At 40.4% G+C, this 19,260-nt stretch overlaps 1 protein-coding gene across 10 annotated transcripts in view; it reads left to right on the plus strand.

The window, feature by feature from the left end:
- LOC126272960 (uncharacterized) overlaps nucleotides 1-18,036 on the plus strand; it is a 139,745-nt gene extending 121,709 nt beyond the window's left edge. For 9 of the 10 annotated variants that reach the window (XM_049976284.1, XM_049976287.1, XM_049976283.1 and 6 more), the window contains one exon: nucleotides 17,548-17,994. In XM_049976284.1, coding sequence (XP_049832241.1) covers nucleotides 17,548-17,670 — 123 coding nt within the window. In that variant the 3' untranslated portion in view covers nucleotides 17,671-17,994. Of the gene's footprint in view, nucleotides 1-17,547 lie in introns of all 10 variants that reach the window. The other variant, XM_049976289.1, reaches the window with a different exon arrangement.
- Nucleotides 18,037-19,260: the final 1,224 nt, after the last annotated feature.

Below are 19,260 nucleotides of genomic sequence, written 5' to 3' on the forward strand. Positions count from 1 at the left end.
ACGCAAATGTGCAACAGTCTCCTGAAAACACACACACACACACACACACACACCAGGTGTCTTTCTTAAGAGTCATCATGTATATTTCTCCGATGTTTTGACAGATATTTGGAATTTTGTTTTTGCAATGTGTAGGCGCAGGTGGCCCAAACATATTGCTCGTAACATCTTTCATGTGATGTGCAGTGACACTGGAAAATGTCAGTTTGTTCCCTGTTACAAACAAAATCATTTTTTAAGCAAAATGTGATGTGCCCATTCAACGGTGTGTTGCCAAATTAGTCACGTGTTACATATGGTTCAGTAATGTATATTAACATGGACTGTAAAACATGAAGAATACCTAGTATTCTAGCAGCGACTGGCAAGGAAAGGGGAAGATCTCAGGCAAGACCAACCAATTCGCCTTGTATTTGACAGATCACTTGTGCACAACGTAAACTGGAAGACTTTAAGGTATTTTGGTTCAACAACCCCCCTAATTTTTGAGAAAACTACCCCTGACATTCACGACACACAATCCACTCACAATTGAAAAGATCAATAGATGATTGAAAGCTGAGCATTTTTCATCAGCATATATGGTGTCCACAAATGCAAATTTTCCCAGAAATCAAGAAAAGAAACGTTTTTGAGTACTACTTATGTACTGATATGGTAAGAGCTGTTCAGTGAAAGTGCCACTGATCTAAGGCATCTGGCTGCAGAGTGGAGAACTTGTGTTCGATTTCCATTTGATTTCTTCTTTTTCTACTCCTCCTCCTCCTCCTCCTCCTCTGTCTCCTTCTTCTTCTTTTCAAATTTTGTAGACACAGGAGAATTAATAAGTTAAATAAATCAATAGGGAATAATAATGCAGGCTAATAAATTTCTCAAATGACATGGCTTAGTAAAGAATTAAAAACTTAATCCTTATCAATTTACAAGGTCTCTTTCACTCATTCTGTTACATATCCTCGCCGTGCGGGATTAGCCTGTGCAGCTGGTCCCGGCAGAGGATCGAGTCCTCCCTCGGGCGTGTGTGTGTGTGTGTGTGTGTGTGTGTGTGTGTGTGTGTGTGTGTGTGTGTGTGTGTGTTTGTCTTTAGGATACTTTAGGTTAAGTATTGCATAAGCTTAGGGACTGATGACCTTAGCAGTTAAGTCCCATAAGACTTCACACACATTTGAACATACATATCCTCAGTTTCCTTCCAACAACTGGGTGGATGATACTTGTCATATAAACTTTGGAGGGGAATACACTTGTGGCTTAAAAAACAGCTAACAGATGCAACTTCATGCACCTATTTCACTCCTTCCAAACATTCTGAGGAAAACAAACTTGGTTTATATTTAAAAATATTTCTTTTATGGGAATTAATTTTGATCCATATCACACATTCAATAACATTTTCTGAAAAAACTGGTACTGGAAGTGCATCATGAATTATGCTGTGGATCATTACTGCATCCATTCAGTTGCGCAGTTCCCACTCGGTTTCCTGAAAGAAACTATAATTTTGAAGCCTCTAAATAAAGTTTTTAACATCTGCTGGTACACAGGTGTGCCGTTTGGTGGTATTACTTCTACCATGCAAGTCAGTTGGACCTTGTCTCATGTAAACATGCTATCACATTTGATGATGTTAGTTTGTCCGTCAACGGACTTCAGTATCAGACAAAATTTGTTATCAGTGACATATGACTTTAAAAATTCTAAAGATATGTTTTGCAAATTGAATTTGTCTACTTCCAACATTTGGAGTACATGAAGGTAGTTCCTTATAAGCACAGGAAAACTCGTGGCAACAGTTCTACAGACACTGTTTTTTAATATTGCAACATGTATGAATGCGTTATTTCATCTACACTGCCAGCTGAGAGAAGGGTTAGTTTTTATCCCTAATGTAATAACGTGTGGACTGCTTGTCATCACAGCAATCTTACTTGGAATGAGGATTAAAATTTTTATTCTTTGCTAGTCCAAATTGTATGAGAAATTTATTTTGCTATTTGTTATTATTGCTTATTGCTCTTCTTAGCTTACTGAGCCTATTTCCACAACTTTTGGTGTGGGGAAAATATACAGATGAAGGGGAGGGGGGGGGGGGGGCGATTGTGGAATACAGTTGGGAATTGAACAGAGATTCTCTGTTTCCCAGCAAGATGCTTTGGTCGTATGCGAACAACACTTTTGTCTAACAGTGCATACCTCATAGATACACAACTGGCAGTCATAAAGGTTTTGTGGAAATATGGATCAGCTGACCCCATATACGTTAATGAAAAACACTCATTTTTAAATTATATATTGATTCTGTTAATTCTCAATTGATTTTGCCACGTGAACTTTAGTAGGAGTCACAAAAATGGGGGAATGGAGTTAAAATATCTTAGAATCTTTCATTTTTTTAGGTTAAAAAAGTGACTTGCAAAGTGTGCGGATTTGGTTGGCCATGTGTGTGGTCTCCTCCTTGTGAGTAGTGTTGCTTTGTGACATGCATGAGGCAGCAGCAGCCAATGTGGGGCAGGCAGTATCAATTGAATGTACATGTGTGGCAGGACATGCCTCAACTTGTTATTATTTTGACAGTTGTGTGGTTGGCTGCAATTTGTTCTTCACAAGATGAGACATATATTTGCATACTTTTATACATATTTATCTGTTGTAGGCATCTTATGACCATTCATGTGTCATAACAGTACTTACAGTGTATCACTGAAGATGGCCATGCAGCTCCTATATCAATCGGTCATAATATAATTTTAAAAATAAGTCTTGTGCAGCTGATATTGAGTGCAGCCCATGTACCAGTCTAGCATAATAGAATTTTAAAAATAAATCTTATGTATCTCATGACAGATTTAGTAATAAAAAATGAAGTTTCTGAGATTTCATATCACTAACAGTCTAATGCTCGTAGACATTTGTGAGGGTTTGTAGAAAATTCAATGTTGAATGCAAAAACAAAGTTATTAATGGGGATATACAACTTTAGTTGAGTGTTCTAGATACTGTAGATTTTTCTACACAGTTTATAGAACAACCATTGCAGATGTTGTTTTCCATTTGTCTGAATCACGACAACAACATACATAATCTGTTCCTGTTGGCTTCACCTTAGGGGAGGTTGGTTTAAGTTATACGGTCTTCAATTTTCTTTCACAAAACTTGGACCAAATTGAAAAAATTGATTTGGCTTAAAATATGTGAGCACTCTTTTGTATGTAGGACACAGATAATAGCACTGTATGGCACACAGAACAGTGTCTGTAGGGAGAGTGAGGACTGATCTGTGTACAAGAAACAGTGAGATTTTGTATGAATGCATGCTTTCACAGCAATTTCACCAGAAAACAGCTGGATACAAACGGCCATGACCTTTTGGCCATTCACTTGCAACTGTCAAGGTCACTTTCAGCTTTGGATTGGGACTAGATCGACACAGCAACAGTTGCACAGCAAACATCATCGAGACAGAGAGCAATGGAAAAGCAGAAAGTAAAATTCAGTAGACTTTTGCTGCAACAACATTGAGCAGAACATAAAGTTACAGAATGTGCTGTGATCAACATGACAGCAAGAAACATCGACGCAGGTGCCATCTCAGCACTTAAGAAGGGACTTAACTTTTCTCTTTCACCACGCAGCATCCCCTTCACTGACATATTGAGTGGTGCTGAACAAGTGGCTCATAAGTTTCCAAGTGATGTGGCTGAGGAAATTCGTAGAGAAACAGGATGTATCCTTTTAAAATCCAAACCACCAGTTACAAATATGACTAGAGCTGAACACAGTGACATCGATGCTCTCCTGAATGGTCATCTCACCAACGTCCCACCAGCTCACAAGGGCAATGCTGCTGTCTTAATGGAACGAGCCGACTATGGTGCAAAAATCAGACAGATGTTGGAGGAAGACACGTACCAAAAATTACCTCGGGACCCAACATGCAGAATAGTGAGACTTCAGAGCTTCTAAAACGATCATCACTGGAAGAGAATACTAATAAGAACCTCCTCCCGAAGGCACCAAGACCGCCCATGTTCTATGGTCTGCCGAAGGCGCATAAGGACACACCATTGACGCCGATACTGAGTACCATTGGATCGCCAACCTACAAACTTGATAAAGATCTGGCCAGCCTCCTCTCTATGCACGTTGGATGCTGTGGACACCATATAAAGAATATGGCGGACTTCATCAATTGGATTAAAGGTCTGTGACTTGCTGAAGGGGATATTATGGTTAGCTTCGAAGTGGTTTCTTTATTCACGTGTGTCCCCATCACAGACTCTACTGACTTGCTGTCCCAACTCTTTGATGACACCATCATGGATTTATTTAAGCACACTCTGTCGTTGTCATATTTCTTACATGATGGAGAATATTTTAGCCAAACTGACGGCATGGCAATGGGAAGTCCATTAGCTCCAGTAGTAGCCAACCTCTTTATGGAGCTTTTGATGACATCGCCTTGGACACAGCTCCTGCAAAGCCGAGCTATTTTTATCGCTACGTCAACTATACCTTTGTCATTTGGCCACGTGGACAAGAAAAGTTAGAAGACTTCCTGGAGCACCTCAACAGCATCCACAACCACATCAACTTCACAATGGAAGTAGAGGAGGAGGGTTCCATGCCGTTCTTGGAAGTGCTTGTCTGTCGTAAACCCAATTGGTCTCTAGGTCATAGCATTTACCACAAGCTCACCCACATGGATCGGTATCTGCACGCCACCAGCTTCAATCACCCAACACAGAAACAGTCAGTTCTGAGGACCTTAGTACGTCGAGCTGAAACCGTCTCAGATGCTGAAAACTTGCCGAGAGAATTGAGCCAGTTATGCAAAGTTTTTAAAGAAAACTGTTACAACAACAAACAGATCTCACAAGCAGTGTCTTCCAAGCCTCAAAGGAAGAAGACCTTTTAAGAAGACATCAAGCAAGTAGCATTCTTATCATTTTGTTTTTCAACAACAGGGAAGATTAGTCGGCTCCTGAAGAGCCATAAAATAGACACAATCTTCAGGCCTCCGGCAAAGATCAGGCAACTAATGAAATCTGTGAAAGCCGATGTAGGCCTCAGAACACCAGGAATTTACAAGATCCCATGTGGATGTGGGCAGTTTTATGTCGGCCAGACTTTTCACACTATTGAACAGTGCTGAATAGAACATGAAAGGTGTTACCATCTGCGCTATCCCGAAAAGTCAGCTGCAGTAGAACATGCTCTGGAAAACAGACAGCGAATTGCATTCGATGAGACGTCTATTATTAAATGGACTAATGGCTTCTGGGATAGCGTGATAAACGAGGCCATAGAGATTAGAATTTCTGACAACACCTTCGATAGAGAATGGTGGACTGCAGCTGAGTACAGCGTGGGATCCAGTGTTGAGGGAGTTGAAACAGGCCCGGCAAGCCAAAACATTACCACATATGGTGCGGGACCGAGCACCAGTGACGTCACGAGTGACGCCGTGGCTATATAAGCACAGCAATGACAACCACACGACAGTCATCCACTCGACAATGGCAGAGGAGATCTCTGCCGAAAGCTTGTGAGCAGTAAACCATATGACGCAGTTTGAAACCCGAGAATGTTTTATTAGCAAGATTTTCATTACAAGAGAAGCAGGTAATCATTCGTTTTCTCCACTGTGTTTTGTGATACCCTTTGAATTTCATCTCCTGTTGAGTGAGATTTGCAGTGATGGTGCCATAAATGTGAAGAATGTGTGTTCATGGATGGATAAGTTCAAAGAAGACCAAACTTCATATGACAGTGAACCAAAACTATTTTGGCTTTGAATCAGTCAGTTTGATAACATAAGTCATGAGAGTGCAGACAGTTGTTTTGGAGAATTGCCAATTGAGTGTGAAAGCTGTTGCCTCTGAAATTAGCATTACCTTGTGACGTGTGCACATGATCCTGCATAATGACTTGAAAAAACTGTGCTCCATGTGGGCGCCAAGAATGTGGACATACAGGAGCTGTGCGTGTGGCAATTTGCCCAATAGTGTTCACACATGATGATGACATGAATGGGGCTTTCCATTTAACTATTGCGGTGGATGAAACTTGGATGCCAATTTGCAATTTTGAAATGAAGTGCTTACATGTACCATGAAATCAGGGCATTGATGCTGTGAAAAGTGTGTGTGGCTGCCAGGACATTACATTCAAAAATGGCAGAATTTCCAGATTTTGTTTGCAACTATTTTCTGATAAAGCAAGCAGGAGGTCTTGGATCCTCAATCCACCTTGTGCACTACCTAATAAAAACTGTAAAGTACCCATAAGGGGAAGATGATACTAAATGAAAATTCACAGGTTGAGAGGTTATGTGATGTTACTTCAATAATTACAATCAAGTCAAATTTATGTAGAACTTGGCTGTAAGAACCCCACTTACCATCATGATGTTGCCCCTCACTCCTGGATGCATCCACTGATCCAGTTGGGAAGTCTTTATTAAAGTCGTCATATCCTCTCCAGGGGGAAGCTGGCTCACAACACTTGTAACTGGACCTTGATATCCCGAATACCGACTCTGGGACAGAGTTGACATCCAAGTTAGTCCCAAACAAAATCTATCAGGACAAATCTGGAGAGCTTGCAGGGCACTGGAGTACCTCAACATGAGGACGCTGACAATATGCTGTTGTACTGTCAGACTTCCCTCAGACACTACCAGCTGAGACCTGAATCCATACCCAATGGCTCCCCACTGTATGATGCCTGGACCCGCACTACTATGTTACACCAGAACATTTGAAGAATGGGACCCCTCCATAGATTGCAGAACTATTATTCTGTGCTGGAGACAATGTAACACCATCCGTCAGTATCCCAGTCATAACACCACTCAAACATGGCCATTTGTGTTGTGTTGATGGCAGCCTATGCATGAGATAGCAGTTTCCTAGCCTGGTTGCTGATGGCTCACCAGTGATTAGGATGGCACAAATGTTGCAGGGAGTCCATTACTTGTTCTCTTATGGCAGGCACAGATGAGAAGGGGATACAATGTGGTTGGTGCACAATTTAGTGATCCTCTTCTGTGGTGGTTGGATGTGGCTGGCCAGAAATTGACAACAAGTATCCCTGCCCTCACATTCCCATGCAGTTCAACATCAGGCCACTGTCATGTTGGAATGCCCCCCACAAATCTGAATATTGTACAACTCAGCCAGCCAACCAAATGGAGACCCACAATGAGGTCCCATTCAAACTGTGTTAAGCACTGATAAACTCTGTCTTACACTCAGCATATTAGTATCCTTCACACTGATCATTGTACGTCTGATGCTCTTCATGCTTCTTACATATCCTAACAGACCTGGTAACAACACTAAACACTAAACACAAACAAAACTAATACACTATGGTGGCTTTTCTACCTGTAAGACAGAATTGTAATTCTGATCATTTACATACCCACAATGGAGCAGACCAAGTTAGACTGATATCTGACCATGCCTTATGGGTGCTTCTTTTTTGTCAAGCAGTATATTTTCCACTTCTGTCCAAGTGAGAGGAGACTGAGTCTGCTTTGGTACCCTGGCATTCAGTCCAGATATTTTCACAGTTCATCATATTTCAGTGTAGCATCCTATTCCAACTCATTCATCACTGATCTCTTCATGCTGACAGTTATGTTTATGCATTTCCATAGCCACAAAGACACTTGTCAGTTGAAAGTTGTTTCTGTATGCCTCATTAACTGATTTACATAGGGTGACTGAAAAATTCTCAATCCACCCAAAAAAGGTTGTCAGTATCCAAAATGGTAATGTCTATTCTTCGATACAGTCCCCTTTTAGGGACACACCCTTTGCCACCAGTGCTGCAGGCCCATTATACCCTTCTTGTAGAATGTTTCTTTCTGAATGACAAAAAAAAGTCCTTCACCACAGCCACGACATCATCATCTGATCAAATATGGGTTCCAGCTAGATGTTTCTTGAGCTTAAGGACGAGATAAAAGCTGTAGGGGGACAAATTGGGCGAATGTTTAAGCAGTTGGAAGCCACATGACTTGATGGCAGGCTTTTCAATGACTGGTATGTGTGCAGGCACAATTTCCTGATAAATGTTCTATCAACATCTCGACACATTTCACTTTGATGGCCTCCCTCAAACACATTAGATGAGCAGCATAATATTCTCCATTTACTGTTTCACCTTTTTTTAGGTATTCAGCCAGGGTAACACACACACACACACACACACACACACACACACACACACACACACACACACACACACACACACACTCACTCACTCCCCAAACCCCAAAAAACAGAGGCTATCACCTTGCCAGCTGACGTGACTGACTTGAACTCCTTCGGGTGGGTGAGGAGTGGTGTTTCCACGGTTTCAATTGGACACTAGATTCAGACTGAAAGTGGTGAGCCTATGCTTCATCCATTGTCGCAAAACATTTGAGAAATGTCACAGGAACTGCCTCAAAAGTGGTCAAATTTTCAGTAGATATGACATGTCTCTGGCATTTGTCTTCTGGTGTGAACATTCTTGGTATCCATCGACATGAGACATTTGGCATAAGCACAACTCTTATGATGTATCCGGCACATTCCTTTGTTACGCCAACTCTCTTTGCAAAGTAGTGTTCTGTCACATGCCAGTTTCCCATGGTGATATCCTGCAATACAGTAATGTTTTCCTCCATGTTGGTCATTAATGGACTTCCACTAGTGAGGTGCATCTTGGCCAGAAGTGTTGCCCCACTTAAATTCTGCCACCCACTTTTTCACATTCGAGTAGGAAAGGGAATCCGTAGCTAATGTCCTTGTCAGGTCATTGTGGTTCTCCTGTGCACTCATGGCCTTTTTCAGCAAGTACTAGATGACTGCATGTTTGCACTCTATCCATTTTTCAACTGTTTGCACCTTGGACACTTCAAACTCCAGTATCTGTAACAAAAAAGATATTAAGGAAAAACTTGGTATGTAACCATGTTTTTATTACTGCACAGCACTTGTTTAAGGTATTTCAAATTAGTTAACATATTGTGCCAATCTTCCGTTTCCAAGTGATTGCACTGGATCACGAGGTGCATTTTCAGGTTTTTCATTTTCAAACAGCTATGATTATTGTTGAGGATTGTTTTGTGCCTGGAAAAGCTTCTCTTCCACATAACAGGATGTCACAGGAACACATTTGAAGGTAGGGTCACTAAAGGCCAGCTTTAGTGTGTTATCTTCAAACCTTGTGACATTCACACAAAGACTGCCAGAAATTTTGTACATTGTGGATTATCCAGGACCCTTCTGGAGAACACTTTGCAATTGATTGTTCACGTTGTCAGTCACATGACCATGAGCTTGACCCAATCACTCTGCACATGATGCACAATATCCAGGCCATCACACAGCTGAGTACCAAGCCTTCCACTCATGTGATGTCTTTTGATACCACAGAAAAGTTGATACTGATGTATGCACACCTTTCACAATTTTGACAGCATCTGATTTGTCATTATCAAGCTCACAAAAGATTGTCTTTATTTTGGTACAATTGCTACAATAATACTTAGCAGCATTAAGCCAAGAACCACACATGTATGAATGGGCTGAGTCGGAATCGGCAGTGGAGATGTTTGTTCCTTGAATTTCTGAAACTGTAGTGGAGCTTCCACACACATTTTCTTGCCACACGAAATTAATTTGTCAACATCAAGATAATTTTATCACACCTCTTCTGCTGCTCTGTGTAACACATGTGCAGAGTAAGGCAAGGGAGGTACAATGTACTGGGATAGAGAATTTGAAGCTCTTTGGCCACTTAAGTCATGTATGAAGCATCCTCTGTTACTAGCAGTAGCACATTCAGTGTTCACACCATGTGGCCACATAAGCCTCATAGAGTCATCAAACAAAATGGTAGTTGTCAAGTTGTTTACTCTCCTGAAAGCTTCACATGTCAGGAGGAACATTTCTCCAGCCATGTCGACTTTCAGAACAGCAATAAAACCATTTGCAACTTAATGTGTACACACATCGGGGATGTCATCTGTAAAAACACAGACCATTTGATCAGACACTAATTATTATTTTGTTGTGTACCTCCTAGTAACACACTGAGAAATAGTTTTTCTCTATGTAGACTCATCTGGAACTGGACATTTCATATAAATCTCCAAGAACTGTCTGAAGTAGCGATTCTTCAGATTCTCCAATTGGATGTTGCAAGACACCATCATCTCTCACACTTGCTTGAAGAATGATTTCAGTCTTATAGATGGACCTCTCTCCTCAGATAACAGTGTTTGTCCACTGTCGTTTTCAGCACTTTTCTTCACACAGTTTGATGGTATTACAGTGTTGTTGTACATTCAAGTCCTTTTCTGCACTAACTTTATAGTTTGCAAAATAATATTTTCTCCATCAGTGCTGAAAAACTTATCTTCAAAATCACAAACAAAACATCGCAACTTCTGCTTTTGGAGCATCATACTTTTGACATGTTGAACCAGACAGATTGTATTCAAACTGAACCGTGTGACAATGTCCGTCTTTTTTGGGTCAGAGAGCATTTTGTCGATCCTGTGCCAAACTGTCATACATCAGCAAACCGTCTAGTGTGTTACACTACTTGTCTACTATAATCCTGATAAATAAAGTATTGTAGTAATTGTTGTGCTTATTTGTGACAATATCACCTGAAACATTGTCGTGTGAGCAACATTTTTGTGTTTTTATTCTTGTGGCCTGAAAAGAAAGACAAATATGCATTTTGGAAAAAGGTTGACTGAAATACGACCTGTTATGGCAAAAGTTAGCTGAAATTATATATTACTAAAAACAGTGTACATATAGGCTTCATATGCTCAGTAGAAATTCATTTTTCTGCACTACAAAGCCTAGATACATGCGTAAATTGTTGTAGATTTCACCCTGAAGTTCAGGAAAAAAATGACTTCTCAATAAAATCCAAGCTCTATTGAACACAAATGCATTCAGTTAAATAATTGGTTTTGATTACTGCAATCATCATCACATTTTCTAAAAAAGAAGGGATGTTAATATTTATGAATAAAAGCATTAGATAAGTTACAACACAGTGATCACATGACCTGAGAAGCATTTAACAAATAACACACCTGATTCCATAAATTTAGCAAAAGAAGCAAATCAAATTTTTAGCAATGATTGGCATCATCACAAAATATAGAAGCATGTTGAAACTGTGATGAATACACGTAGCATGTGTTGTTGGGCCATCATTATCATGCTTGCTACCATGAAAGCATAGTGAAAGAATGGCTAACATAAGGTGGAAAAGCCATTGAGCATCAATTGAAATGAATTGAGACATGCAGTGCATCATTATATGCATCCAAAGGACATGCTCATAAATCAGTATTGCTTAAACATCTCAAAGTTCACATGATGCAAGTTGGTCAGTGGTGATGCGCCACTAATCCTTTGTTTTCTTTATTACTGTGAGCAAGTTTCAGTGGATGCCTACATGAACTGTATTTTATTCTCAATAATACTACTCTTCAGTCTTACAGAAAATTATGGTGAGCTTTAGATGTACAGTGCTTAACCTTCCCTTTCCATCTAACTTAAAAAAATCATTCAGCTTATCTATTTATAACTAAAAGTATTATAACTTTTGACAAAATTTTCCTGTCACGAATCTAAGTTGTTCACGTTTAGTAACTTGTGGAGTAAAGGAAACACTCACCAAATAGTTGAAGTACTGAGGCATCAGTTGGCAATAAACAAGACTGAACACTTTGCTAGCTTATGGGAAAGGCAGCAGGTGCACATGATAGGAATGTGGCACCATTGAATTTTTTTGTGGTGACAGATGGGGAGTTGTGCACAGCACATAATGAAATAGAGGATTGGATTGGTAGGGGAGACGACCATGACCAGGAGGAGGAGGAGTAGTCTGTGGAGAAGACGAAGTGTCTACTGGATGACTGAATTTAGGTTCCTGGGGCAAGGTGTAGCTGGGTTTGGGGAAGGGGCTTGAGAGATTAAAGCCAGTTGGATAACAGAAACAAGGGATGTGTTGCAAGGACTACTCTTCTCCGTATAATTTAGAGAAGGTATAAGGGGAAGGACCCAGATACCACTTGTTATGAAACAGTCATTGAAATAGTCTATTGTGCTTGGTTGTGTTTTGTCACGGAGTTGTCAGTTCTGATCTTGGCCATTTTTGGCAGCAGCTATTCACATAAGGGGACAGCTGGTTGGTAGTCATGCCCACATAAAATACTGTGCATAAATTACAGCAGAGCTGACATGACATGACTGATTTCACAGGTGACTCTGCCTCTGACAGGATAAGATAAGCCTGTGACAGGGCTGGGGTAGAATCTGCTGGGTTGGTGTATGTGATGGGTCTTACTCATTGGTATTTCATAGTGATATTATCCATTCACAAGGGCTTGAAAGTAGGTATGGTGTTACAATGGACTATCATATTGTGAAGATCAGGTAGTCGCAGAATAGCTCTTCGGGAGGGGATGGGAAAGATAGTGGTTAGGGTGTTCCTTATTTCTGTGCTCAATGATCTGAAGTCTTGGCAAAGGACATAATTCAGTTGTTCCAGTCCCAGAAGATGTGAAGGGCCAATGATGGGGGAGGGGGGGGGGGTGTTCTTTTGCAGGTGGTTCCAAGGATGGTTGGAGGATTAGTGACATGTGTGAATACAGCATGGAAAATGTTTGGAGACTAGGTTTGGTGGAGGGGGAAGGGGTGTAATGCCTGGTGAAGGACATACTAACATCTTCAGCATACTAGGTAAGGGGTTGTTTACCACTAAAGATGTGCGACCCATAAATGGCCAGAATATATGGGAACTTACTTTTTGTGTGTGTGTGTGTGTGTGTGTGTGTGTGTGTGTGTGTGTGTGTGTGGAGGGGATGGCAGCTATCAAAATGCAAGTGCTCTTGACACTGATCTTCTTATGGACAGATGTGTGAATTAGAGAAGTGGAGGTCAACATCTAGGTAGGTGGCACATTGTAATGTGCAAGACCAGGTGAAATGAAAGGGTGTGACGGAATGTGGATAGTGTCCTGGCCCTGGGTGCAAATCATGAATGTGTCATCAGTGAAATGGAAAGAGGCATGAGGTATGGAATTTGGGTAACTAGGAAAGTTTCCTCTTGATAGCTCAGAAACAGATTCGTATGGGAACTTTCCATGTGAGTCATGGGCTTGCTATGTATTTGTTTGCAAATTCTCCTTTTAACATAGAAGTTGTAGAATGTAAAGATGTAGTTAGGTAAGTTTATAAGGAATGAGGTGTAGGAGAAGGCAAGGTGATGAGTATGAGGGTACGTTGGTGGTTGGTGTATACAGAGGTAGTGTCAGCAGTGACGATTAGGGAGACAAGTGGTAATGGAGCGGGTGTGGCTGACAGTTGGTGAAAGAAGTGGTCCATATCTTTGATAATAGAAGCCTTGCAACAGGCAATAGGTTAAAGATTTTGGTAAAAAAGATTAAGTTTTCTTTGAATGATAAGACAGTAAGCAGCTACATTGGGGGCCTGGTTTGTTAGATTTGTTTATGGATTTTGGAAAGCATAAGGATTTGAGGTTATGTTGTACTTATGGGATGGGAGCACTATAGCAAGGCTTGTAGGTGTAGTCAGATAGTTGGCAGACACCTTCCGCCATGTAAGCATTGTAGTTCACCATGATAGTTGTGAAACTCCTTCTGCAGGGCCTATTATTAAATCAGAGTCTAATGTGAAATTGTAGGTGACTGTTCTTTTCACTGTCAAGAGATTTGTGTACTTGTGAAGAGACATATTAAAGCAAAATGAGGCCAAGTTGGAATTGGGGAATTCCTACATGATGACCAAAGCCTCCATCCAAAACCATCCAAAAACCAACATTGCTCAAAATTCTGAAAGCCATTACCCCCCCCCCCCCCCCATTTCCTGCCCCTCCCCCAAACCTAGCTGCAGACATTTCCTGTGTCATATTCACACATGCCCTTAACTTCTGACTGCGCTCAGGAACCAACTTCAAAAGAGCAGCCCTCCTTTACCTGTATCACCCTGGACTGGAAAACCTAACCCGTATCTTTTGCCAGGACTTTGACAATTTGTCATCATTCCCAGAAATGAGGAGCATCCTACTCAAAATCTTTCCCACCCTTCCCAAAGTTCTAATATGCCACCCACCCAAAAGTTTTCCTTTCTTCCACAACACCTACTTCCACTCCTTGCTACGTGGAAAATATCCCTGTGGAAGACCGAAGTGCAAGACAATGCAATCACCGAGCAGATCCTGCTCCAGTCCAGTCACAGGCTTACCTATCTTATCACAGGCAGGGCCATATGTGAAAACAGCCATGTCTTATATCAGGTCACAGTATGTTTTGTGGGCATGATTACACACTAGCTGTCCACCCTACTAAATAGCCATTGTCAAACTGTGGCCAAGATCAGATTTGACAGTGCAGTGGCACAACACTGTTGAGCACAATATGCTTGATTTCAGTGGCTGCTTCATAACCTGTGCTTTCTGGATCCTTCTCAACAATAACTTGCCTGAAGTATGTAGATGTGAGTCATCCTTGCAACATAGCCTTTGTTCCCGTAATCCTCCTGGCCCAAATCTACCTACCCCCAAGCCCCACACCCACATGCAGCCCTGCCCTATAACACTGACTTCAGTCATCCTGTATTCAAATGCTCTTCTCCAAGTCTGTCCCTTAGTCTATTCTATCTCTCCCTCCCCACTCACTCCTCCTCCAAGTCATAACTCCTCAATCCAGCCAGAACGAGCCCATGCGTGTCCTATAGCGTGCACCTGCCTGTCCCCTCACAGCCATCAGCCTCCCCTCCCCCCCCCCCCCCCCCACCTCTGTGTGCATGTGAGTGCACGTGCAAGTGTGTGTTTTGTTTAATAAGTTTGATCCGTAAATTTCAAGACAATCTACTGTATTTTATGATACTAAATATGCAAATTTTGGAAGAAAATAACACCAGGATCAGCTGCATGGTCTGAGGCGTCTTGTCACAATCCACGCGGCTCCCCCCCCCCCCCCCCCCCAAAGGTTCGAGTCCTCCTTCAGGCATGGATGCCCCCCCCCCCCCCCCCAGAGGTTCGAGTCCTCCTTCAGGCGTGGATGTGTGTGTGGCATCCTTAGCGTGAATTAGTTTAAGTTAGATTAAATAGTGTGTAACGTTAGGGACCGATAACCTCAGCAGTTTGGTCCCATAAGAACTTACCACAAATTTCCAACACAAGGATCCAAACTGGTGACGAAAATCAGCACCATAATGTAGATTAAACGGGGATATTTGAAGTGACTGTGACAAATCACATCTAAAATCAAAAGGCCATCATGCAAATACGATTTTTGTGGTAAACAAGGGCATAAAGAAGTGAGGTACTTTTTAGGAGAAACTGAGTGAACCACGTGCAGTCACAAAGCTTATTTTTGCTTATTTATCAATTGGGCACTTCCAAAATATGCATTAAAATCCTTCGCTGGATGAACAGTAGTTGCATATCATACATTTTAATAATTTAAATTACTGAAATGAGATTAATTCTAATTTTTAATCTTGAGTAATACTGACAAGCGAATCCAAGAAATATTGTTCTTTTATATACACAAGTTTGTGTGAATGTGGAAGTAAGTATAAGAAAGAGTTAATACCATGTTTTATTTTAAATAGGTTGAATACCTGTGCATCATTATCTAACTGAAAATTACAGAAAGCAGTATTAAAATTTGGTATGTTCATTTGGCCTCTTAAATCCAAGAAGCAGCAGAGTACACACATAAAAGAGGGTTGTAATTAGGCAAGCTTTCAGAGCCAGTGGCTCCTTATTCAGGCAGAAGGGCTGAAGATTAGTCCACAACAGGTTTGAAATCCAGTGGATTAGTTGACCTCAAAAGGTGCAGTATGTAATTAAAGGAAACATTGTGTACTCTTTTCATCAAATGAGAATTAATCTCAAACAGCTTTTGGAATTAATCATCTCTTATTTCTATGGACCACCATCCTAAAATCAAGCCGCACATAACATTGAATGCTTTCATTCAGGAAATGGAAAGAGTGGAGCATTCAGAGAATTGACTTCACTCTCAGGACAACAAGCATGTAGCCACTTCCGAGTATTAAGGTATGGAAATAAACATAATTTGTTCGATGTGGCTTGCTACAAGTTTCTCAAGTCAGGACTGCCATTATCTTCAGCTTAAGTTATCAACATGGTAAACACATCCAATGGACTGTCATAGGAGAAAGGAAACCTGACATATGTCATCACACAAGTGTTTCCAAAAGAGATTCTGAAAAAGGCCATCAAACTAAGTGACATTTGACCTTGAAGACATAGCAAGGGATATTGGTAGGTTCAAAGTGCTTGAAAAGTATGGCTTCCGAAAGATTGCAGGATCCTCATTTGAAAAGAAATAAAGCTTCTTAATCATGCCATACATGAGCCTCAGCAGGTATTTGTGGATTTTTATCGAGATAACACTATTAAGATAACAACCCAAATTTTGTAGGAGGAGATGACAATTCTCATCCTAACTCCAAATAAGAACCAACATCCATTGGTGAAATATTGCTTAGGTTTGAGGTTGATGATAATCTGCCTACACTGAATGAGGTCAGTACTAAATGATGGGGATGTAAGATGCTAGAATTAGTGGAAACAGGCAAAAGAGAGCGTACATTCCTTCAACCAGTGAGAGCTAGGAATCTATCCCTGATGTTGATTTTTGAAGTGATGAGAAAGTAATCCTTCAAATAAGATATTAATTTGTACGGAAAAGTGACAGCTAATAACTCTTTTTTGTTTTTCACCCATCTTCTTTTTTGCTTTTTGCTTAGTTCTTCATTGTGATTCTCATTTCTCTTCTTCTTGGTCCATTTCTACATCTCGCTCTGTCCTTCTAACTGAATTCATAACATGACGGGGTGTCAAAAACTTGATCTTTGAGTCTAGAATCCAGAACGTATGATTTAGTCCTTTATTCGCACTTGTCTTTAAAAATTGGAAGAGCACAGCAAGATTTTAATTATTGCTGCCATATGTTATTTTATCACATGTGATGATAATGTTTGCGTGCAGTTCTGGTTTGTCTAGCTTGCCGTAAATTATGATTAAGGTTGTTAAGTGACTTCTCACTGCCCCATCATTTCATAACATCCCAACACAAAAGTTACACAGGTCAGCTTGCTTTATACTACCATAATGATGAGGTTTATAGTTTATCATAATAGAATTCCTTTCCTCTTTCCAGCTTATTCAATAGTCTAAGGATATCAGTTTGTCTTTTTTTCTGTGAGATATTTACATTCAGGAATTATGGTTGTGATATTGATGTTGGTATTTTAACTTTGTTTCTCTTTCCATATATTTTCTTCAGTGCATTATTCTTCCTACGCTCAGACATGTGAGGATGGGGGGAGAGATTTGTGTGGGTTACAAGCCCAGATGAAGGATACTTATGTGCCTGTTCACTGCTCTGTGTTTGGTGAGAAACATACTCAGTCACAAATTTTCCAGCAATATAAAAATTTTCATGTGATCTATTTTCCAGCTTGATTTGGAGACATTCTTTGAACTACGTGACATGGACCTTAGAGAAATTGGAATAACCAGCAGAGAGGACCGCAGGAAGATTCTGAACGTTATTGCTTCCCAAAGCCATTACTGTACTTGACTTCTGTGAATAGATTTGTGTAAAATATTAATTGCATAACTCTGGACAAGGCATAGTCCTTTGTTGTTTGTGTGTGTGTGTGTGTGTGTGTGTGTGTGTGTGTGTTTGTTTTACTTGTTATGTTGTATATTTGATTCAATTTGTAGATGGCGATTGACTATAATGTAATTAAAAAATGGACAGTAGCAAAAACATATAATGTAAAACTACTAATTAAACACTCAGTAAATTGTGGATAAATTTCTCTCACTTTGTTGCATCCAGTATTTTTGTAATGAGAACCTTAACAGAAATAGGAACTGATTGTCCATTTATGGTGTCTACTAGCACCATTATCAGTGGTTTTATTAAAGTATTTTGAAGAAATTTGCTGAAAATACCTAAAATTAATTATTTAAAACCTGAGGATGCTAGAAAATGGAGCGCCAAATGAAGAAACTGGAACAGTTCAGACATATGCTTCTGTTTGAGTTCAGTGAAGATGTGACAGCAATGGAGGCAGACAGAAACATTTTTACCATGCACTAGATAGAACACAGCAAGAAAATTGTTTTCTTTTTTTAAAAAGAGGACTGTTTTAACATTAATGACTCTCCATACTTTGGAAGACCTTCGGAGTTTGATGAAGAATCAGCAATGATCCATGTCAGTGTACTCAGCAGCTGGCAAAAGTGACGAACTGTGATCACTCCACATTTATGCAACATTTGCATGCAATGGAAAAGGTTGAGAAACTGGGTGTAAGTCCTCACTAAAATTGAAGGCACACTTTTTCAGCCTCTGACATTCAAACATGTGTATAATACTCAAAACTGGTACTAATATTGTCAAAAACTGTGAGGGGAGAATGAAGTAATACTTGTGACTTCCACATACAGACCCTACAGGTCATGTTAAATTAGGAGTGCTTAATGAAATCCAGTCAGTTGGAGGTGAGTGCAAGTTTGATAAACCCTTAGTTTCCAAGCTTGGTGCTGATTAGCATTGACAGCTCTCTATTACAGTTTTCTCTGGACAAATTTCTGTGACCATCATTTGGCACAACTGTGAGATGATGTCAAAGAGAGTGGACTGGTGTACTAACTGCTTGGATTGTGAGTACAGTACACACCTCTGCAAAAACAATCAGCCACAAGCACTTCATTGGGTAAGACATTTTGGAGGAGTGGGGTTCAGCTGTCTGTCCAGCCATTGAGATGTAGATTTTCTAAGATTTGCATAAATTACTGGAGGTAAATGACAATATAGTTCTGCTCAAAGCATGCAGCTGATTTTCTTCCCATGTCCCAGCTGATACTGTCCTTTTTCTACAATAACTTCGTCATAAATTCACAATAAATTTTAATCCTCCTTCCTTTCAGTTTCAGAGTGAACATGTACTAATTGCATGGATAGCTGTTGAGACAAAACTTTACTGTTATTCAGTGTGTAGTACAGTTAAGCTGGGAGGTACATTCCCCCTTCCTCCCAAACACTCATATTTGTGAGGCTGGTAATGTTGTATCCTGCAAACATAGGTCTGGAAAGCCAGAAGAATTTTCAGCCAAACAGTATTAATGTGACATAATATATCTATCAGTAAGTACTCTT

The sequence above is a fragment of the Schistocerca gregaria genome, chromosome 5 (genome assembly GCF_023897955.1).
Source record: "Schistocerca gregaria isolate iqSchGreg1 chromosome 5, iqSchGreg1.2, whole genome shotgun sequence".
Classification (NCBI taxonomy): domain Eukaryota; kingdom Metazoa; phylum Arthropoda; class Insecta; order Orthoptera; family Acrididae; genus Schistocerca; species Schistocerca gregaria.